Source organism: Uloborus diversus, chromosome 7, assembly GCF_026930045.1.
Source record: "Uloborus diversus isolate 005 chromosome 7, Udiv.v.3.1, whole genome shotgun sequence".
NCBI lineage: Eukaryota > Metazoa > Arthropoda > Arachnida > Araneae > Uloboridae > Uloborus > Uloborus diversus.
Genome location: NC_072737.1, coordinates 126112031 through 126135999, shown reverse-complemented (window position 1 = coordinate 126135999; position 23969 = coordinate 126112031). Strand labels below are relative to the sequence as shown.

General features: G+C 36.8%; 1 protein-coding gene across 1 annotated transcript in view; it reads right to left on the bottom strand.

Annotated features, from left to right (window-relative positions):
• LOC129226142 (caskin-2-like) overlaps positions 1–23969 on the bottom strand; it is a 494018-nt gene that overhangs the window by 100712 nt on the left and 369337 nt on the right. The window contains exons 14-15 of the mRNA XM_054860742.1: positions 23347–23477; positions 22993–23139 (exon numbers count right to left, since the gene is read on the bottom strand). Of these exons, the coding sequence (XP_054716717.1) occupies positions 22993–23139; positions 23347–23477 (278 nt within the window). The remainder of the gene's footprint in view (positions 1–22992; positions 23140–23346; positions 23478–23969) is intronic.

Here is a 23969-nt window from a genome sequence, read left to right as displayed (position 1 = left end):
CTTTTCTCCTTCCATTTCCTCCCTTTTTGAAAGGGAACATCTTTAGAAAAAGCAGAATATATATTACATTCCTCCTTGTAGCAATAAAGTTTTTAAAAAGATATTAAATGACAAACGATATGTAGCAATCGTTTACCCTTTGAATGCATCATTTCTTAAAAACTGTGTCTTCTGCTATTGGGATGCGTTAAAATCAATTTATGAGCACTATTTGGCACACTAAATCACAACAATATCTTTTAACCTTTTACCGAAACTTTTATAACCCGTTAACAAATAAAAATGCCTAAAATATTGTAACGGATTCGGTGCGGCTTCCACTTTCTTGAAATGAAGACACAGTTCTTGATAAAAACACAGGAAATTTATTTACACTATGTACAGGAAAGATCTTCAACAACTGCTAAATTATTCATCAGCAATTAAGCAATTATCACACAACACCGTAAACTCAACGTTTACACACGTATTTACTTCCAAATACGAAAACAACACAGCGAAATGCCTCGCTATAAACAGAGCAAAATGCTCTCAGTTCGAAATATCAATCGAAACTAAACTGTTTATCCATCGCTAACGGCTTATATACACCGAAAGAAATCTCTCAAATATTCCACACGCTTCTGGAAAAACGTAGACCGTTATCAAATTTTTATCAATGAACAAAAAGGAAATAAGGGGTCGTATACTTTAGCGGAATGAAAAGGGGTTGTATATTCATTACGGGAAATTATTTAAAGGTTACATTACTACAATAATTACTATTTACAGGATTTGTAACATTGCCCCCTTCCTGAGGACTGCACGTCCCGGGCAGTACAATCCCCAGAAAGGGTGCCAAACTTCTATCACATGTTCACAAATACACACATTAAATAATAACCAATAATGCATAGGAAACACAATAATAACAAGAAATATTACTAAACATTAAAAGCAAAAATTTTCTACAACTTTTATGTTATCAACCATGGTTGCTTACGTAATACTCATGAACTATGGCCATAGTATGGGGCTAACCGATCATAATGTACAACCCTAGGTTTTGCATTAGGTGATTTTTGGATCCTCACTACGACGTCATTTAGTCGGTTAAGGACTTTGTAGGGTCCATCCCAGTGCGACTGCAATTTGGGTGACAGACCTTTCCGTCGGATGGGATTCCATAACCAAACCTTGTCGCCTTCGTTGAATTCATGTCCAGTAGACCTTGTGTCGTATCGGGTCTTCATCTTCTCCGCCGCGATGTTGATTCGCTCTCGTGCGAAGTTATGAACGTCTTCCAACCGGGCCTGGAGATCCTGGATGTACTCCTCAGGCGATGCAGGCGCATCCGGAGGACGACCGAAGACGAGATCACAAGGTAGCCGAAGCTCTCGTCCGAAGAGCATCTGAGATGGGGCAAATCCAGTAGTCTCGTGGACAGCACTGCGGTAGGCCAGCAGGAACAAAGGTAGCTTCTTGTCCCAATCCTGTTGATTTCTGGATACCATAAGCGAGAGATTATTCAGGATTGTGCGGTTAAATCTCTCCACCATGCCGTCCGATTGTGGGTGCAGTGGTGTTGTCCTAGTTTTCTCAATTCCGAAAATTTGACACAGGCCCTTAAACACAGCAGAGATGAAATTCCTCCCTTGATCGGAATGAATCTGCAAAGGTGTTCCATATCTCGAGATCCAATGTTGGACTAGAGTCTCTGCTACGGTGGTAGCCTCTTGATCTGGAATGGGATATGCTTCCGGCCATTTGGTGAAGTAGTCGATGGAAACAAGAATGTATTTGTTCCCATCAGCAGTTCTTGGTAGAGGACCCAGGATGTCGATCCCAATTCGTTCGAAAGGAGCTCCAACGTTGTACAGCTGTAGCTTCCCTCTGCTTCTTTTCTTCGGTCCTTTACGAGCAGCACAGGCGTCACAAGAATGGCACCACTTCTCCACGTCATCCTTCGCCTTGCTCCAGAAGAAGCGCTCCCGAACTTTATTGAGGGTTTTCAAGACACCAAAATGTCCTCCAGTCGCACTACTATGTATTTCTTTCAGAATATCTGAAATCCTTGATCGGGGAAGTAGTAACTGCCACCTAGATGTTTTGCCGTCGTCAGATTCCCATTTTCGGTGTAGCACGCCGTTCCGTAAATGGAGCGAGTTCCATAAAGCCCAGTATCTTTTTGTTGCAGGACTGAAGATAGAAACGTCCTGCCAGCTAGGTCGCCGGCTGTCACTTTCCATGAATTCCAAAATTGGTTTTATGTCGGGGTCTTCAAGTTGATCTTTTCGAACTTGGTCGTCACTCCATGGATCAGGTTCTGATGATGTTGAAGTCACTGTCACCTGATAGGCAGTAGGGCTAGTCGTTCCATACTGTTTCTCGATTCGGGAACAATAATTGCAGTTCTCAGGACAGGGTCTCCTTGATAAAGCGTCTGCATTACCGTGAGACAACCCTTTTCGGTGCTTGATCTCCATGTCATATTCCTGGAGCCGCTGTATCCACCTGGCTATCTGGCCTTCTGGATTCTTGAAGTTCAAAAGCCAAGTTAACGATGCATGATCTGTCCGAAGCAGAAATTTTCGGCCGTAGAGATAATGATGGAAGTGTTCTACAGCTTTCACTATGGCCAGTAACTCCTTTCTGGTGACGCAGTAATTTCGCTCCGACTTTGAGAAGCATTTGCTCCAGTAAGCGATGACATGTTCATTTCCGTCAATTTCTTGGGATAAAACAGCTCCGATGCCCTCGTTGCTCGCATCAGTGTCCAGGATGAAGGATTTTTCAGGCTGAGGATACGCGAGGATAGACGTTGATGTTAAAGCCTCCTTCAGTCGTAGAAATGCATCTTCGCATTCTTTGGACCATTCAAACTTTTGCTTGCTCTCCGTCAGCATATGCAAAGGTCGTGCAATGTTGGAAAAACCCTTCACAAACTTCCTGTAGTACGTGCAGAGCCCCAGGAAACTTCGCAGCTGATGGATGTTTTCGGGACGACTCCAACTCTTGACCGCAGATAAATTTTCTGGATCGGTTTGTACACCTTCAGAAGAGATGATGTGACCAAGATAGTTCACTTCCCGGCGGAACAAATTACATTTGGACGGGCCTAACTTCAGATTGGCTTCCTTAAGCTTTTGCAGCACCTTCCTAAGATTTGCCAGATGTTCTTCGAAACTGCGTCCCACGATGATGATATCGTCTAAGTAGACTAGACAGGATTCGTAGGAAAGTCCTCTTAACACTGTCTCCATAAGACGCTCGAACGTAGCTGGTGCATTGCAGAGGCCGAAGGGCATCACTTTAAACTGCCATAAGCCTTGTCCAGTTGTAAACGCTGTCTTCTCTCGGTCATCAGGGTGTATCTCAACCTGCCAGTAGCCGCTCTTCAAGTCCAGGGTCGAAAACCACTTGTGTCCGGAAAGAGTGTCCAAGGTGTCGTCTATCCGTGGAAGAGGGTAACTGTCTTTCTTCGTGATTTCATTCAGCCGTCGGTAATCGACACAAAATCTAGTGGAGCCATTTTTCTTTCGGACCAAGACGATGGGAGAGGCCCAAGGACTGGATGAGGGTTCGATTACATCATTCTCCTTTATCTCTTTCAGGAGGGTTTCAACCTCTTCCTTCTTAGCGAACGGTAGCCGTCTTGGATGCTGTTTAATAGGGGGGTGTTCTCCAGTGTAAATCCTATGCTGCGTTAAATTCGTACGGCCAACATCCTCCGATGTAGATGAAAACAGATGCTTGAAGTCGTCCACCAATTGTTCCGCAGCAGTTCTTTGATCTTTCGATAATGGCGCACTCCCAATTAACTTCGACGTCAAGGACTCAGAAGACACAGTCTCAGGGGAATTGATTCTTCTAATGATGCAGTTTACTGGAGTACAAGTTGCAAACAATTCACCTTTTCGGATATTCCTTGGCTTTTCACTCACGTTGGCGACTCTCACAGGAATTACATCCTTAGAAAGGTCCACAAGCGTAGATGCTACCAGTACTCCTTTTAGGCTATTGCTTAGGTTAGGGTATTCAATGAGTCCAAATCGAAAACTATTGCTTTCTTCAAGGGAGCCAGGTATTAACTTACCGGCGGTTTTGCACGTCTTATCACGCCGTAGCAAGATCACGTCGCTAGCGTTTTACACGTATTTTTCTGACACTAAATTTTCGTTGTCAAACGGTCCAAGGCGTAGAATCCTGCGTTTCCTTTCCCCTCTCCTGAGAGCGGCACCCCAGAGCGCAGGGGCCCACCTTCTGTATTCACACATGCAAACAATACCCTTTCATCAGGTTGGGGTTTCAAGGTTCAGTGCATCCTTCTTATCAACGCAAAGATTTCTAAGCAAACCTCCATCTGCTAAAAGCAAAACTTGATTCCAAGAATGAAATATCCACTTCTCTTTCTTCTAAGCTTAAAATTTACATTAAATTAATGATTGTGCTGTAAATGGATGCAACATAATTTAATCGACGACAATGACATTCAATTACATTTCAAATAAATTAATAAATAAAAGCCGTGAGATTTCAAATTGAACGAAAACAAACTAAGTATCCTTTTGGAAATAAATTTATAGCTACGGCTTTATTCGCTACTAACATATAATTTAGGAACTTTAATTTATAAAATCACAATGCTGTAAAAAAACCAAAGAGTACACGTAAAAGATCAATTTTCAACTTTTATGTGCACTTACGTCGCGTTTTACGCACATTTAGGCAGATGTTGTACTCAAAACACATTATAAAAAATGTAAAAAAAAGGGATATTTTTTCAAATTTATTTGCTCTAACTGATTGGCCTTGGGTTTTGGTCGCAAATTTCAATCATTAATATCAGAAACATTTTAAATTCACCGATTCTGTCTAATACTTCAGCTTATAATTATTTTAATCACAAAGAAAAACAAACATTTATCTCTTAGCATACAATTTCAATTCTGTATAAGTAAAAAAAAACTAAATAAACAATATATAGTAGGAGCAAAAATTTTGCACAACACCAGGCGGCTATTGTGTTAACATTTATACAAAAAAAAAAAAAAAACTTCAGTTGTTAGCAAAGAACAATAATAATATTTTTTTTTATTGTTATTAAAAATGGAAAAGTATATAAAAATGAATAGTTTTCAAAAAAAAAAAAAAAAAAAATCAAAAATTGAATCGTTTGTAGCTTTTTTTTTTTCAATAAAAAATAAAGAGCCTCGGAATTTTTTTCATTCAGAGGGGGAAGAAATTCAGAAGAATGGGACCTGACTCTTAGTAACGAAATTTCTATGGAGTTGCTTAAGATCTACAGTATTTTGTAGGAAGATGGAAATGGGGAAATGGTTAAGTGAGAATTTATAACTATTCTTTTATGTAAAAAAAGGAATAATAATAAATAGAGAAAAATAAATAAAGGTTTAAACCGTTTTATAATTAAAATAAAACTTCAGCAGAGCTTAACTATTTGTACTTTATTAAGCAACAAATCCAGAATGTTCATTGATCTCAATTTGCCCAAAGCCTGATATTTATCTCAAATCACTATTTAATCTGTGCGATTGCTTGATACAAGTCATATGATCTTTCAATTCCTTGGAACAAATTAAGCAAAAATAATTATAAAACCCTGATTTTTATAGAAAAATCATCATAATTCATGCTTCATACTAATTAATAAACCTTTTACGGGGATGAAAATTCGTAAAATTATTTTAACAACTTTTTTGCTGCGACTTTTTTTTTACCACTATAATTTAAAAGTATTTCGTTGTTTACTATTTTTTGCTTTAATTGTGTTTTCATAACTTTGATTTGATACCTAGTTCGGTCACTTAGGTCTTAACTACTAGCAAGGGCACTCCGAAATAAAATGAGAGGGGGGGGGGAGAGGTTGATTCTCAAATTTTCGAATGAAGTTCTACTTTTTCCAAATGATAAACATGAGCATGCATATTATATCATACTTACATAACATCTAATGAGAAGCAACATTATGCATCATTAAAAACAATTTTTAAAATTTGAAAGAAGAATCTCAATGTTGCAATAATGTTTCCACATTTTTCAAATGAGAATTTTTTGGGGAGGTTACACTGTCCTTCTGAGCCTCTCATCGAGGCGCCCCATACTAGATCCCATGTGATTGTCAGTGTTTTTTTAATAATAGCTTTGTTAAATACGCCATAATTCAGTGAATGTTGGATTTAGTATTTGTTTTCCGATTTTCAAACGGGATCCTAGACAGTCCCGATTTTCATTCAAAAATCCAGTGTCCCGGCCAGTTTACTTCACGTCTCGGTAAAATATAAGTTTCATTACAGATGACCAAAAAAATATAAAAATAATTAACCGTGAAGGATTATTTAAAATAATAAATTTTTCATTTCTGTACCTCGTAGCCAGACTGACGTAAGTCCAAAAATTTGAATTTTCTGTTTATTACTGCTAGGGTTCGCCAATATATATCCGATATTTGTTCTGAAAATATCATGATATTTTGATATTTTCGATATTTATTTTTCCAACTACGGTATTTTCAGTATAAAAATTATATTAATCATAGTAATATAGCTCATTTATTATTAAAAATACCTAAAAAGTTATGCACTATAGTTTTATGATGTATTATTACACATTAATATAACAAAATAATGTATTTTTTTTATTCATAAAATTATTAGTAATGTAACAATTTTAATGCATATTAAAAGTACCTAATTAAATGTTAACCATTGGTTGGAACAAAAGAAAATGTCTTATGACTATGCCCCTGACTGTTGCATATTGTTTTTTTCTGAATCATATAACTGTGTAAAAGTAGCTAACAGAAGACAAATGAGTAGAACAGCTAACGCTATATTAACTGTATTAAAATTGACTAAAATGCAAAATGGAATACAGTAGAGAACCAATTATCCGGGAAGTTCGGGACCATCGCTATCCCGGATATCTGAATTTCCCGGTTTTCTGAATCGCTAAAAATCTCTGTTGGCCGATTGTTTATAAAACTTAAATTACTATAATAAATAGTAATACATATTAAAATAAGAAGAAAACAGTTCAGAATTGCTTATAAATAGTGTCGAAATATTAAAAACTACTAGTGAAAGAATAATTTAAACACCAAAAAAATTCAAGTTGTTCATAAGACCTGAGACCCTCACATTCAATCTGAAAAAGAAATAAACCACCACTTTTCGATATTTAAAACGAAAAAAAAAATGAAAGGAAGGGCTAGAAACAAGTTTTTGAACGGAAATGTGCGATTTTCCTGATATTCTGTATGAAAAAATTTGTTTTCATTAACGCGTTTTGTTTTTAAATTTTTTATAAAGATTTTGTGCTTGCGATTACGGTGGTTATTGATAACTATTGCTTTTTGCAATATCAATAGCAGTTTGATTTATGAGTTCTTGCAGTATTATTACAGTCATGCGTTTAACAATTTCTAGATTCCACAATTAACTATCCAGAAAATTCGCGAATCTGGTTTTCGGCGTTTCCCGCAATTTCGCTAACACTGACGCTCTAAACGGCTTTAATTTTAAAGGCCATACAATAAAATATTGCATTAGAATTCGACAATATTCATTTCTTCATTTCTTTACTTTTCAGTTAGAATAAAACACGAAAATTTCTGACTTAAGAGTGTACTTCTTAATTCAAGAAAATATTTCGGAAATTTTGCCCCGCGTAAAGGTCCCTTTAAAGTTCGTTTTTGTAAACATTTCCCCCAGTTTTACGTAAGTAATATGATATTTATTAAGAAACAGTTCATATTCTTTTAGGTATGTCAAAAAAAAAAAAAAAAAAAACTTAATTTTTCAAAAATTGCCGAAAATGCGTATTTTTAAATAATGGCGGGAAAATCTGCAAACATTTGCCAATTTTCTGGTTTCCCGGTTTTTTGGTTCCCGGATAAAAGGTTCTGCACTGTATTAGATATGAATAATTAAAGAAACCTTAATTTTAAGTCTGCACATTATAATAATAAATAAAGAGTGATTTGAGGATGCATTTACTATTTTGAAGACATTAGTTTGCGTTGATTGAAAATATCGGATATTTTACATATTTTCGAAAATTGCACTCACATGACATATTTTTTTCTCTCCTGTAAAGTAGCGTATGTGAATCACGTTAGTTTAGCTCTGAGGTACAGATTTGTAATTTATGAGCTATAAAATTACTATCGGATTTGCTTGTAAGGAATTTTACAAAAAGATTTAAAACAAAAAAGACTTTCTAAAAAAGTCCTAGCCAATGCAATAAACAAGTAAATATTGTTCAAAATTCAATTCCTCATTTCTTGCTGAAGTAACTTCAAAAGATTAACGTTTACAAAATAAATTGTTTAAATGTATCTGCTTGCGTCATGTATCATTTATTCTTTCTGGTTTAGGCTGATAATTAGTAATCATTTATCCATAGCATTGAGAATAAACTACCTTCTAAAACACTCTGAAAACCAGCCGGGGTGTGTGCCTTTTGAAATACCCACGGTGGGGGGGGGGGGGCGGGCCTGGTTGAACATTTCGGAAATAAGGCAAGTCTAGGTATACCGCTATTACGATCACTTAGTCTCAAATATGGCGAGATTCGAAACATGAAAATGCACAAATAAAGAAAAAAATATACATATACAAACATAGTATGTAAAAAGTATGCATAGATGTATAAATTTGCAGTGCTTTTTTCCCCCAGCGTTAAAAGAAAAACAACGAATTGCTGTTGCGCGGAAGGGGGGAGGGAATTCCTTTATTGCTTTTTATTATTACGTATCATTTCAGGTTATGCAAAACATTACAATCATAACTAAATGCATTTAGCTATTTCATATTGAAATAACTTGTTCCAAATATTGTTTTATAAATGTTGAATATGAGTAGTTACATTCAATAATAAAATATGTGAATAGTAATTTAGAGCAGTAGTAGGAGATAGCAATTCCAGAGATTTAAAATCTAGATTATTATTTCATAAATATTACAGAAAATTGTGATTAGTAAAACACGACTGACTGAAAGGAATTCAACTCGTTTGCTACACGTGTTGAGGGGAGAAATGGGCGGGACGGACCTTGACAGCATGTCTGGAGGAGTTCCACTCTTCCCTGCGACACGCGTTGAAAAGAAAGGGGTTGAGCTTTGACAGCACGTCCTGGTCAAAAGGGATTAAAAGTGCTTTTTATCTCCTTCCGAAAGGGGGAGGGAATTTCAAGATAAAAAGTGTTGACCATTTCGAGCAGATAGCCATGTTCCCAAGGTGACCTTTTCCAGGTGAAATTCCGCTCGTATGTCAAACCGCCAGAGAGTTAATGATTCTGACCTTGAGGGAATCGATAAATCTGTTTGAGCTATTATTTGATGAGCGGATTTTCATCACTTTCTGCAGGGAAAACGGCTATGTCTTCTCTCATCGAGTGCAGCTCATTAGTCTTGAAGTCGAGAGTGAAGTCATATTTCTTCAAAAAGTCCAATCCAAGAATGAAGGGGTCCGTGATATTAGCGACGAATGCCGTATGATGGTAGGTGGCATTCCCAAACACTATTTCCAAGTCCACTTTACCGTCAATCTCAATTTTGTCACCTGTCACAGTCTGGAGACTTACGCGTGGCGATGTCCACAGCAGTTTCAATCCAAATTCACGAGCCACATCTGTCCTAATGATTGTCACATTGGCTCCAGTGTCGACAATCAGTCTGCAAGGATTCCCATTTACATGGGCGTAAATGAAAAGTCCAGCACTGCCACTACTAGAAGAGGAAATCTGCAGAGCTCGGGTGGTGGTGATTTCCTTCCCTCGCGTAGCTTGGCGAGCCGGATAACTCCTTCGCAGGTGTCCTTCACTACCGCATTTCCAGCACTTCTGCTCCTGTTTCTTTTGAACTGTTATGCTGCTCAGATGTCTTGCCAAGTCACCGAGTTGTCTCTCGAGTTCAGCGAGGTGGGACGACCTGGAATCAGACTCATCAGCTTCCAGAGTTCGGATGGGATGGCGATCCACACGGGTTGCTTGCTGGGCGGCCTCGTATCTCATCGCATACACAACAGCAGAGTTCAGGTCTTTGACATCCGCTATCCGTTGAGCTTTCTGGATTTCCGGATCTCGAACCCCGTCGATGTAGTAGTCGAGTGCCAGGTTGTCCCGAACATCCGCAGGACAATCGCAAAAAGCAAGATGAGACAGTCTCTCGACGTCCGCCGCTAGCTCTTGCAGGGTTTCCCCGGTTTTCTGGTAACGGGACTTCAACTGGAGTCGGCTGAAATCTTTCTGGCACTTCTCACCGAAGCGAAGCTCCAACGCAGCTGTGAGGGCGGCGAAATCCAGACGCTGGCTGTCCGGAAGGGTCTGGAGAATGTCCGCTGCGTCACCTCTCAGGGATGCTGCAAGATGACAGGCCTTGGTAGCAGAGTCCCATCCGTTCGCTTCCGCCACTATCATGAATTGAGTTTTGTAAACCTGCCACGAAGTTTTCCCATCAAATGTGGCAAGTTTAATGGACGGTCGAGCAACCGATGTGGGAGCGCCAAACTGTACAGAGCTGCCTCCCGCGGTCGCCAATCTCCTTTCCACGTCCTTAACGATCTCTTCTTTAAGTAGATGAAATCTTCTATCTTCTTCTTCAAATTTATTTTCTACAGCATTGAATCGGCTTTCAACGGTATCAAATTTTTCTTCAATAGCATCAACTCGATGCTCTATGTCGTTAAATTTATTTTCCATCACAGTCTTTACCGAAACAAGGTCGTTTTTAATTTCTTCTTGGTTAGACGTTAAGTCCTTTTTCAGCACCGTTAAATCGCTTTTTAACTGGTCTTGATTTGCCAACATACTTGCAGTCAGATCACTTTTTAATTGTTCTTGATTAGCCGCCATATCATTTTTTAATTGTTCTTGATTAGCCGCCATATCATTTTTAACAGAGTTGATTGCATCAAGAAGTTGTTTTAATTGTTCATCCATTGCGCGAGTAATCACCATAAAATTAAAGTCCAAATTCAAAAAGTTTTTATGAAAAAATGTCCAAAGTCACACTTACTCCAAGAAAGTCCTGAAGTAGCCCCACGTTGGGCGCCAAATTGTAACGGATTCGGTGCGGCTTCCACTTTCTTGAAATGAAGACACAGTTCTTGATAAAAACACAGGAAATTTATTTACACTATGTACAGGAAAGATCTTCAACAACTGCTAAATTATTCATCAGCAATTAAGCAATTATCACACAACACCGTAAACTCAACGTTTACACACGTATTTATTTCCAAATACGAAAACAACACAGCGAAATGCCTCGCTATAAACAGAGCAAAATGCTCTCAGTTCGAAATATCAATCGAAACTAAACTGTTTATCCATCGCTAACGGCTTATATACACCGAAAGAAATCTCTCAAATATTCCACACGCTTCTGGAAAAACGTAGACCGTTATCAAATTTTTATCAATGAACAAAAAGGAAATAAGGGGACGTATACTTTAGCGGAATGAAAAGGGGTTGTATATTCATTACGGGAAATTATTTACAGGTTACGTTACTACAATAATTACTATTTACAGGATTTGTAACAATATTAGATTTCTAATATTCCAAGTTTAAAATATTTCATTTTAAAAATTTAAACTATAAATAAAATATTGTCTGCTTTAATGAAAATATATTGAAGCTTACTTTAACAGATAAGACACTTAAAAACCAAAAATCGAATTAAATTTAAGCTTTAATGTTTGTTCTTCGTATTGCCTAAAAGACAAAAAATACAGTTTCCTAAGAGCAAGTTAAAAAATATTGAATAAATAAACTTCTCCTAATTTGTATTCCACTCTCAGCTTTTTGACTTTAATATTGTTGATTTGAGAAAAAATAAGAACATTCGGTAACTTTTGATTTTATGTTTCGAATTGTTTACTCATGAAAGGACTGTTTCTTCAATCTCTGAACGTGCACTATATAGCATTTATAAAGGAAATCTCATTGAAGTACAAAAGATGAACTAGTATCTACCGTATATTCTATTAAAATCTGTGCGCATCAGTGTGTCGTGCGTTTGTCTGTTTCTCACATCATGTCCTGAAGAACAGCTGGAAGATAGGAGACAAACGATAGATCAAATAATTTCTAATTTTTCGCGGAACCCATTCTGCTCAGCCCATCTTCGTGCGACCTTAATTATCAGAGATATTAATTGAAAAGCAATTCAACATTCTTCCGCTGACTTACGAGTTTTAAACATAGATGTAGTATAATTAGATGCATAACTCCGTAGCGACAGCCACTGAAAGTGTGGAACTTGAAGTAAACGGGCAAAAGCGCATCCCGCGAGAATGCAACTCCGTTTGCATCCTATCAGGCTACCTTAGAGCAGGTATTAGTAAATGGAGGGAGAATCATTTCCTGCAGCCAGGGCTGCCAAAAAAAAAAAAAAAAGAGGGACATGGCACAGACACACATTGAAATTTTTAGGGGGGTTTTGGTCTTTAAAACAATCTTCTCGTTTGGGGGGAAGGGGGCTCCATTGCATTTGAGGGAGTGCATCATCGCTCTTGGGGATGGGGGGCATCAGCAAAAAATGTCAAGAATAGACAGGAATGGGAAAATGATGTAAAGGGTGGTTTTTTTCAGACGTATAGAACTTTAGGTTCAAATAAAATACCGTTAAATGATATAAATCGCTATGAATTTGGCTTTATTCGAAAGATGATTCTTTGCCATTTTCATTTAAATGTGATATCTGGTATATGGCCACTTCGGCTGGTTTGGAGAAAGTCTAATCGGGAAGTCCAATTTTCTATCACTTTTTGCAGCAATGGGGGCCGTATGTGAGTGATATGTGGCGAATGTTCTTGTCTAAGGCGTCAATCGTCTGTGGCTTATCGGTGTAGACCCGAGACTTCACATAGTCCCACAAAAAATAGACCAGCGTAGTTAAACCGCATGATCTCGCAGGCCAATTCACGGGTCCATTAAGCGAAGTTATTCGTTCACCGAAAATTTCTTTCAATAAATCAATAGGGAAGTTTTCGATTTTTCAATTTTATTTTTATATGATAGAGTAACATGTATGAACATCATAGGTGAAAAAATTTTTGCGATACGATAAGTAGTTTTTTTTAAATTAATTTTTAAAGTTCAAGCGCCTGTGACGTCAGATGGCATAGGAAGTGACGTCCGATAGGAGAGAAACGCTAGCGAACCGGTTCCCATGTCATGGGAGAAATCGAAGAACGTGCATTCGACTTCGAAGATGAAACGTAAAAGGCTTATCTCCTCGCGTTTCTGGAACATTAAACCTCTCATCCTCTCAGAAATATTCGAATTTCACCATTGATATTATTTGAGGAAGATTATTTAGATTGTGCTTTAACGAATCCGGCCTCCATAGTGTGTTCAAAAGGATTATTGAATTTCTGAAAAATAAAAATATCAGCGCGCTCAAAATGTTCCTAGCGAAAACAAGGGATCTTCGGCGGAAGGCTGCCCATTCGCGCCCTGTGACGTAGGCTCGTGACGTTTCAGAAGAGCGCACTTTTGCGCGTGGATTTTTAAAAATTCATTAAAAATCAACCACGGTGTTTTAAAATTCGGCGATGGTGAATTTTTTAGTTTTGAGGTTCAATTAACAATATGCAATAGCCAAAATATGAACATTTAATAGGTTGCAACTTCCCTATTGTGACACGCGCTGTGTAGCGTGTTGCACCGTCCCGTAGTCGGTCCGTCCATGATGAAATGGCAAACCAAACTAAACACAAAACAAGTGACAACTATCAAAATGGCCCACAGACCAAACAGTGTTCCCGACTTAAAGTTCTATACCTCTAAAAAAAACACCCTTTATAAGCAACAAAAAGGCATTTTAATTCTTTAAACCAATTTGAAATATTCGCAAACTGAATAAGTATATTTCCTATTTTAACACAAAGCACTTTTTTTCATCAGGTAATTTGAAGTCTGAAACTAGCAAATGTTTACGGCAGAATTTCAAAACACATAAGTTCTGTTTTTTCTTTTGCTACATAAAATTGAGATGATATGCCGACGTACTTTTATCAAGATTCATCCTTATTTTCTCTTCAACCATCAAAATAGGCAGGGCGTCACATAACCAGGATTATGAAAAAACTTTAAAGCTAATCATAATGAAGGCGAGGGAGAAGAGCCAAAAAAAGGAAAAAAGAACAAGCAAAAAAAGAAGAAAAGAAAACAAACAATGCCCTTAATCACGAAGAAGCGGAGCAAGAAATGACGGCGGTATTACGTGGAGATGTTCTGGAAAACAAAGAGAGGGTTTTTTACTCTTTCCGGACCTTTAAAGCCAAGATTTTGATGGATGGCTCAATTCCACGAGCACTTTTGATGCACGTGAAAGTATACTTGAGTTTTAGAAAGAAAATGTTTCTATAAAAGATATTTTTTTCCCTGGCATTTCAAGAGATTTCAAAGATTGGGTGTCTCTTAGTATACTAGAGTTGGAGAATGAGAACTATATTGAGATTTCCAAGACCGATTTCAAGAGGGTAGTAGAAAAAAAAAGAATTTGATAGCACTGTAAATAGGAATGATTATAATGAAGGTTTCTTAAGAAGAATTTTTAGCCACAACAAAAGACCATTTGTTCGTACATGTCTTCAAACTGGCTCATTGTCATTGTTATGGATGCAATTACATCTTAAATTTAAACTAAAATTTTAAAAAAATGCAATCATTTTTCCAAATTTATGCTTATTACCATTATTCTTATTTTAAATAAAGCATCTTTAACAAAATTTATGTTACGTTAAGTTTCAGTTTCATAACTCTAAATCTATGGTCCATATTTTTTCTTAAAAGCGCCATTACGAGGAGCAATAACAAGAATTTTTAGTCACAACAAAAGACCGTTTGTTCATACATGTCTTCAAACTGGCTCATTGTCATTGTTATGGATGCAATTACATCTTAAATTTAAGCTAAAAATTAAAAAAAAAAAATGCATTCATGTTTTCAAAAAGGGTTAATACCATTATTCCGATTTTAAATAAAACATCTTCAACAAAATTTAGGTTACTTAAAATTTCAGTTTCATAAGTCTAAATCTATGGTCCCATATTTTTCTTAAAAGCTCCATTACGAGCAGCAATAACAATAATTTTTAGCCACAACAAAAGACCATTTGTTCGTACATGTTTTCAAACTGGCTCATTGTCATTGTTATGGATGCAATTACATCTTAAATTTAAACTGAAATTTTAAAAAAATGCAATCATTTTTCCAAATTTATGCTTATTACCATTATTCTTATTTTAAATAAAGCATCTTTAACAAAATTTATGTTACGTTAAGTTTCAGTTTCATAACTCTAAATCTATGGTCCATATTTTTTCTTAAAAGCGCCATTACGAGGAGCAATAACAAGAATTTTTAGTCACAACAAAAGACCGTTTGTTCATACATGTCTTCAAACTGGCTCATTGTCATTGTTATGGATGCAATTACATCTTAAATTTAAGCTAAAAATTTAAAAAAAAAAATGCATTCATGTTTTCAAAAAGGGTTAATACCATTATTCCGATTTTAAATAAAACATCTTCAACAAAATTTAGGTTACTTAAAATTTCAGTTTCATAAGTCTAAATCTATGGTCCCATATTTTTCTTAAAAGCTCCATTACGAGCAGCAATAACAATAATTTTTAGCCACAACAAAAGACCATTTGTTCGTACATGTTTTCAAACTGGCTCATTGTCATTGTTATGGATGCAATTACATCTTAAATTTAAACTGAAATTTTAAAAAAATGCAATCATTTTTCCAAATTTATGCTTATTACCATTATTCTTATTTTAAATAAAGCATCTTTAACAAAATTTATGTTACGTTAAGTTTCAGTTTCATAACTCTAAATCTATGGTCCATATTTTTTCTTAAAAGCGCCATTACGAGGAGCAATAACAAGAATTTTTAGTCACAACAAAAGACCGTTTGTTCATACATGTCTTCAAACTGGCTCATTGTCATTGTTATGGATGCAATTACATCTTAAATTTAAGCTAAAAATAAAAAAAAAATGCATTCATGTTTTCAAAAAGGGTTAATACCATTATTCCGATTTTAAATAAAACATCTTCAACAAAATTTAGGTTACTTAAAATTTCAGTTTCATAAGTCTAAATCTATGGTCCCATATTTTTCTTAAAAGCTCCATTACGAGCAGCAATAACAATAATTTTTAGCCACAACAAAAGACCATTTGTTCGTACATGTTTTCAAACTGGCTCATTGTCATTGTTATGGATGCAATTACATCTTAAATTTAAACTGAAATTTTTTTTAAAAAATGCATTCATGTTTTTCAAAAAGGGTTAATACCATTATTCCGATTTTAAATAAAACATCTTTAACAAAATTTATGTTACGTAAAGTTTTAGTTTCATAACCCTAAATCTATGGTCCCATATTTTTCTTAAAAGCGCCATTACGAGAAGTAATAACACTTTATCAATCCGTTATTTGCCTCCTAGAATCAGGAAATTTAATTCTTAAAATGTTATGATGAGAAGTTAAGTTTTGAAGGAAGTTATGCTTACTTCGTTTAACTTCTAAAGGAACGACAGAGTTGAAAAAAACATTTATTTCATAAAGGGGGAAAAATCGGTTAGAGGAAAAAATGGCGACATTTAGACTGCAAGATCAGGAAGAGAGAACCATTAATTCCTAAAATAATGCTTTTGCAATATTTTCGAATAAATAACTTATCACTACAGTGGGTTTAGCTCTCAATTGTAAATTCTTCAAAAAGGGGTTAAGAAAGAATCAGGAGGACTGGGACAGCGAGAGAAATAAGACAGCTAAATTTATGCCGAAAAGAAAAATGTAAAAAAACAGCTTCTAGCTTAGTTCAGTTGATGCAGCAGATCAGAATTAAGCAAAAGTCTAAAGCTTCTATATTTATTGGGGCATACGATTATTTTTTTTCTTTTACATTTTATTTCAGCGGGAAAGCAACTGTCCCACTCCTCCCACCGTTTCATTACTCTCAACTGCCCCTTCTTAAAAAACAAATCTCTAATAAGATTAAAAAGAAAACTTAGCTTTTAATGCAGAAAACTTATTGATGAAACAACAGAATGATTTTTTGACTGTAAAAACTAGCGACGCAGCAAAAGTGTGTAAAGTGAAACGTGTTTTTTTTTTTTTTTAATGTAGGCTAGAGTGCTTGAAAAAGTTTTGAGAAACATTAATGTGCATCTGTGGATATATGTCCAGAGAGGAGGCAACAAAACTCTGTTTTTTTTCAGGTTTCCCCTATTCATATTTAATTTTAAATTATCTAAATATCACCTTCAAAAACTTTGAGACGTTTATAAAACGCCAATTTGAATCTGAATTATTTGCAACATTGATGAAAAATTGAAAGTATTTGATAAATCTGACGTCATTATAATGTCCATTTGACTTTCCCAAAACATTTAGAGGAGTTATAAAGTGATTAAGTTTTTTTAGATTCTTTGACACTGGAAGTTTTTCATTTTGACTTTTCGATCAAGAATGGTTGCGTGAACTATATATTTATAACTTGAAAATGAACACCAAAGAGGAACTTTAAATAACTGATTTTTAAACATTTAAACAGAAAAAGAATGAGACAACAAACTGAAACTACTTAAATGAAAAGTTATTTTCTTTAACAACTTGCATTCTCACCTCCCATAGAACGAAGTAGAAGATGGCAGCAGAAGATGAGATAAATACTAGTTTGCGTTTTAGCATTTAGACATTTTGAATTAAAAAATAAAATATTTATATAAAACGTTTTAAAATTTTCAAATTCCTTTCTCTCTCTCTCTCTCTATTACTGTTATTATTATTATTATTATTATTTTAAAAATTACACAGCGTGAAAACACGCTTAATTTTTGAGGCGTTTTTCCAGTTTCAATGCGTGAGATACGCTTAAGAGGCGCTAAAGATTGCTGTTTATTTTCATGCCTTATGAAACCAGATTGACCATGATTCAGCCAGAATTTGAAATCAATATAGCTATTTTACTTTTTTTTTTTCTTCTTTTTAAACATGTTTTTTAAAGAGCATTTTGTACAAGTTACACTGAAGTGACAAAATTCATGGGACAGCAATACGCAAATATACAGATGGCAGTAGCATCGCGTAGAACAGGTATAAATGCGCAGTGCTTTCGCAGAGCTTTCATTTGCTTCCATCAGAGGAAAGGAAATCCGAATTCAGCCTGAGACCCAACAAGACTTTGCCCTTGTGAAGAAATTCGTAGAAACCAACAAGGTCGAGTACTGGACAAGAAGACCCATAGAGGAAATACCCATAAAGAAAGTCATCAGAGGCCTCCCTGAGGACTTTACTACCGAGGAAATTATCAGGGAATTAGACGACCAAGGATTTACTATTGAAAAAGTCATCCAGTTCACTAGGAAGGATAAATCGCCACTCCCCCTCTACCTGGTCATCGCCCCCGCCACACAAGAAAACGAAGGACTTTCTTTAGTCCGGACTATCGGACATTTCAGGATCCGCATGGAGAAACTAAAGAAAAAAGAAAACGACATCACGCAGTGTTATAACTGTCAAGGATTCGCCCATTCGGCACATGGATGTAGGAAAACACCTGCCTGCAGATTCTGCGCTGCTGCACACGACTCAAGGGAGTGCATCCAAAAAGAAAATCTCCGATGCATAAACTGCGATGGGAATCACTCAGCCTCTGACTGGAACTGCCCCCGTAGACCCAAGATCCGGACACCTGCGCCCCAATCCTCAAGGCTCCTGATCACCGACACCAGACAAAGGACCAGCGCTCCCGAAACCTACAAGACGGACTACCATACTAGGATGAAGGGCCTTTTAGAGGGTTTCATCGCCAGCTTGAAAGAACTCGGCTCCAGCCTCCCGTGAGCTAGCTCACACCCTTTCCTCCCCCTTCTCTTAGCCCCCCCCCCTTTCTCTCTTCCTGGGTGCCGCCCTGTGCTCCCTTCTCTCTTTTTCAGCTCCGCTTCGCGGAGACGCCGATGGTCATCTAGCAACTCCTACGCTGTCTGATGAGCAATGATTATTGTACTTCGGGTAAAGGGGCTTTTGCTCTGCACGCCCGCAACAAATTACGTGCTGCTGCTGCTTTCATTTGTGTTCAAGTTGTTCATGTGAAGAGATTTTGACGTGATTATGACCGCACGACGGGAATAAACAGATTTTGAACGCGGAATGTTAGTTGGAGCTAGACGCATGTGCCGAGAGTATCAAATTTCAGGCATAACATCCCACCATGGACAGCGCAGTGGTCGACCGCGTGCACTGCGACGTCTGCGTAGAGTTGTGAATGCTAACAGACAAGCAACACTGCGCCAAATAACCGCAGAAATCAATGTGGGACGTACGAGGGACGTGTCTGGTAGGACTGTGCGGCGAAATTTGTCTTCCTTGGGCTATGCCAGCAGAAGACCGACTCGAGTGCCTTTACTGACAGCACGACATCGCTTTCAGCGACTCTCGTGGTCAAGTGAGCATATCGGTTGGTCCCTAGATGAATGGAAAACCGTAGATTGGTCCGATGAGTCACGATTTCAGTTGCTAAGATCTGATGGTAGGGTTCGAGTGTGGCGCAGACCCCACGAAGCCATGGACCCAAATTGTCAACAAGGCAGTGTTCAAGCTGGTGGTGGCAGCATAATGGTGTGGGCTGTTTTTACATCGCATGGACTTGGTCCTCTGGTGCGACTGAACCAAACAGTGACTGGAAATGCTTATGTTCAGCTACTTGGAGATCACTTGCAGCCATTCATGGACTTCATGTACCCCAACAACGATGGGATTTTTATGGATGACAATGCACCATGTCACCGGTCCACAACTGTTCGCGATTGGTTTGAAGAACATTCTGGACAATTCCAGCGAATGATCTGGCCACCTAGATCGCCCGACATGAATCCCATCGAGCATTTATGGGACATCATCGAGAGGTCTGTTCGTGCCCAAAATCCTGCACCATCAACACTTTCTCAATTATGGACGTCTATAGAGACAGCATGGCTCAATATTCCTGCAGAAGACTTCCAACAACTTGTTGAGTCCATGCCACGTCGAGTTGCTGCACTTCGCCGGGCGAAAGGAGGACCTACACGATATTAAGACGTATCCCATGACTTTTGTCACTTCAGTGTATATGATATATGAAGACATTTATTATTAAACGAAACAACCATTCAAAGTGATTCGAAAATAAACAAAGAAAGTAAAAGCTACCTTAAAACAAAGCGTAATTATATAAACAAGAGCGAATGTAACCAGAGTTCAAAAATCCTGAGAGCTGTCAAATTAATTTTATACAGACGTCTCTCGTATAACAAGGTTAGTTTGTTACATGTAGTATCGAAACCATGTTATACGAGACTTAAAAAAATAACTTTTTAACTTATTTTTTATACTAATTAATCAAGTACATAGTGAAAATCATGTCGATATGTATCTTGTTGTATCGAAACTGTGTTTCGTGTTGTATCGAAACCGTGTTATACGAGACTTAGACCGAGACTTGTACCGTGTTACATCAAAATCCAGTTTCATAAATAAAAAAAAAGTAAAAAAAGAATTAGAGTTATTATAAACATTAACAGAATGTACTAAACAAAAATGAAATTCCTTCTTTTTTAAACATAACTTTTGTGCTATATCAAAACCATGAAGTATATTAAATTTCAAGTTTCTTACCGTGTAACATCAAAACCGTGTTATAATAATCGCAAATTTGGTACCGCGTAGTATCGAAACCGTGTTGTACATGTACTGTGTTATAGAGGGTTACTGTATATTGGATAACTCATTTTCCTTTTGTTTCCCCTTCCCTTTCCTAGAGAAGAAAACATTAAGTGCCTTACGACTAGCTTCCCTTTTTATCCCGAAAATTCACAAAAATCAAGCTAATTTGCAAAAAAGACTCCAAACTACTGGCATAAATTCAAAATTGAGGCTTGATTCACGAAAGATTGTGCATAACCTTAAACTTTAGGATCGCAAATCGCACAAAGATCCGGAAGTTCGGATTTTTTTCCCGGAGCACATTCACTCATTATATACAGAGGTACCCCCCCCCCCCCTAAGAGCAAGGGCGCACTCCTTAAAGATGGTAAAGACTCCCCAAAATCACGAGTCCCCCCCCCCCAGAAATGAGAAAAATACCCTGAAAATTTCAATGGCGCAGTCTACGCCATGATCCCCCCCCCCCCAGGTGGGGCACCCCTGTTGTATAAATAAAGTAATTCGTTAGAATTTTTATCACATCATCGCGATGACCAATCACGCAAGGCGAAAGAAAATAATACAGTAGCTGTTTCCTTATTTTAAACACAATTAGATTGCTTTTCCTTAGAGAAAAACAACAAAATACGAAAAGCTTTTCTACAAAAAGATGCACATATATTTTCTAAATTCGTCGGAGTAAAAATGCGAACAAAAAAATCGAAAACTTCACTATTATTCAAATGAAGGACGACCGATTCGATTGCGGAGGAGGGAGAACCGAACCACGAAGCTTGCTAAATATAATGTCATTGGAGCGTGCGCAGACGAGTTTAAATCTTTTGAAATGCTTTTTGAAGTGCCAACCACTTGACCCAATGGCGTCTCGTGCGCAACGGTCTCTTTGACGAATATTTTTCGCAAAAACATAAAACGGATCTAGTGACTGAAATCACGTAGGCAAAAAGAGCGTGCTCGTAGGTTAAAGAAGTTACAAAGAAAAAAAAAAGCTCTCGAGGAAATACAAAGTAAAAAAGATCTGGGCTCAAAGTTTAAAGTATGCAAAATATTTTGCGAGAGAAAATGTTACATTGGGTACAAAACCATGTGAATTATAACGCGTGGATTTTTTTTTTTTTCAACTGGTTAAAAATGTCATGTTATATTTTTGAAAAGTCAAAAACAATTTAAAACGATTAACCGCTGTAAATATTCTTTAAAATATTGACTAAAAATCGTGTTTAAGGGTTGTACATAAATGATTCCACGCTTCGAGGGGCAGAGGGGGGGGGGTAATCGAAATTGTGGCAGTCTGTAACAAAAAGCGGGAGGAACGTTAAAAATGTAGAAAAAAAAGTGTGACATCATTTGTGAACAGCCCCTTAGAAGATGGAAAGATTTTCAGATTATTCTTCATAAGATTCAAGACCACCTTGTTAGATATTCATCTTTCGGCATTTTAATTTTTCCTCTATTTACGAAAATGCTACAAAAAATTTGCTTATAAATACACAATAACTATATTTAAGTCCGAAAATATAGAAAAGCTTAGTGATTTCTTTATAACTTGGCAATTAAAAATTCAAGATCATCAATAAAAGAGCAAGACACAAAGCAATTTCAGATAATATCAACATCTATCTGATCCTCAATACTTTAAATTTGTGTTTAAAATTTTGGACAAATCTCAGCCACCTTTTGGTGCTAAAAAGGAACAGAAAAATTTACACTTTTTGTCAGTTTTAATTCAGGCTTTCCCGCTAAATATGGTTAAAATAAGATAGCATTCTCATTTCCTTCCTTGAAGTCAAAAATTAAATTGGCACCAAAGCATGAAACGTTATCGTATAGATTTGGTATAGAGCGACCCTGGCAAAAAAAACGCTCTATTTAGTGCAAGTTTCAAGTTTGAATTCTTAATTTCAAGATGTCTTTCAATCATGGAAGGAATATTTCATTAGATAAATAACTCATCGGTTTCATCTCTTTATAATTATCAGTTCTTTGACACTATCTAGCAAATCTCTGATGTCATGAACATTTAGACTTATACATACAGTTTATGCATGAGATCAAATTAAACTAGCTTTTTGAGAATTTGATGCATTGATTTTGATGTAAGGATGAAACCAGTACCAATATCGGCTTTTTTTTTAAATTTATCAAGAGGTTTTTTCTCTCTCTCTCTCTCTTGTAAGTAGAGCAGACTAGCTTGTTCAAACTCACATCCTCCCCCCTCCCCTCCTCCAAAAGAAGAAGAAAAATAGAAAACTTACCGGTAGGCCATGCAAAATCATCTCGGCCACATTGCTACCCATAATTTGAAGGTCATCACTAGAGACACTTGATGTGGAACTATGGTAACTATGACGATGCACTGTCTCCACCAAAATGTGCTTCGAGTGCGATTTCTGAGACCCTACCTACAAAACAAAAGGAAACAATCAAGAACTTTTCCAACGTGTTTTATAAAGATAGATATATTTCATTTTACTTAACAAAAAGCTCTTGGAAATTATTTAGGATTGCATAAAATATGAGAAAAATAGAATAATTAGGAGGAAGAATTCCAAAAAAAAAAAAAAAAAAAAAAAATTGGAAGAGAAAATAGATTTCAACAGCTTGCTCACCTTATCTGATCCAGAAGCTCGTCCACTATCAACACTTGACATGCTGTGTCTGGAAGATGTTCCACTGGCACTGCTACCCCCAGGGCTAGGACAAACGTCGATACCCTGGTCTTCTAACATGGCGTGACATACTGGGAAGAAAAAAAACAATGTCATCTTTAAAAACACGAAGTATTCGGTATTTATAATATAAATGGGTTACACGGTTTTCGTAGAAATCTGATAAAGTTTTATTACATTAAGAAGATATACGCACCGTTTAAGAATTTTTTTAGGGCAGTGTTGCCCAACCTACGGCCCGCGAAGCTGGTACGTGAGGCCAATAGTTAATTTGTTCAATGTTACAAATTGGAAACTACTATTAGTCACAATGTCAAAAATTTGGAGTCAAATGTTCAAATTGCCCTCTGAGCGACAAATGTGATTAATAAAATAAGCATCAAGTAATGATGGCAACAGTTCTTGGCTTGCACTTCCTTGGTTTGTTTGTCCATGAAATTTTCAAATATTTTGTATATTGCCAAAAATCATCTTTTTTTCTTAGCAGCGAAGCTTAGAAAAGTAAATCTCAATTTTTTTTCATAACATTACAGTATTCTACATAATGTTGATATTAAAAACTC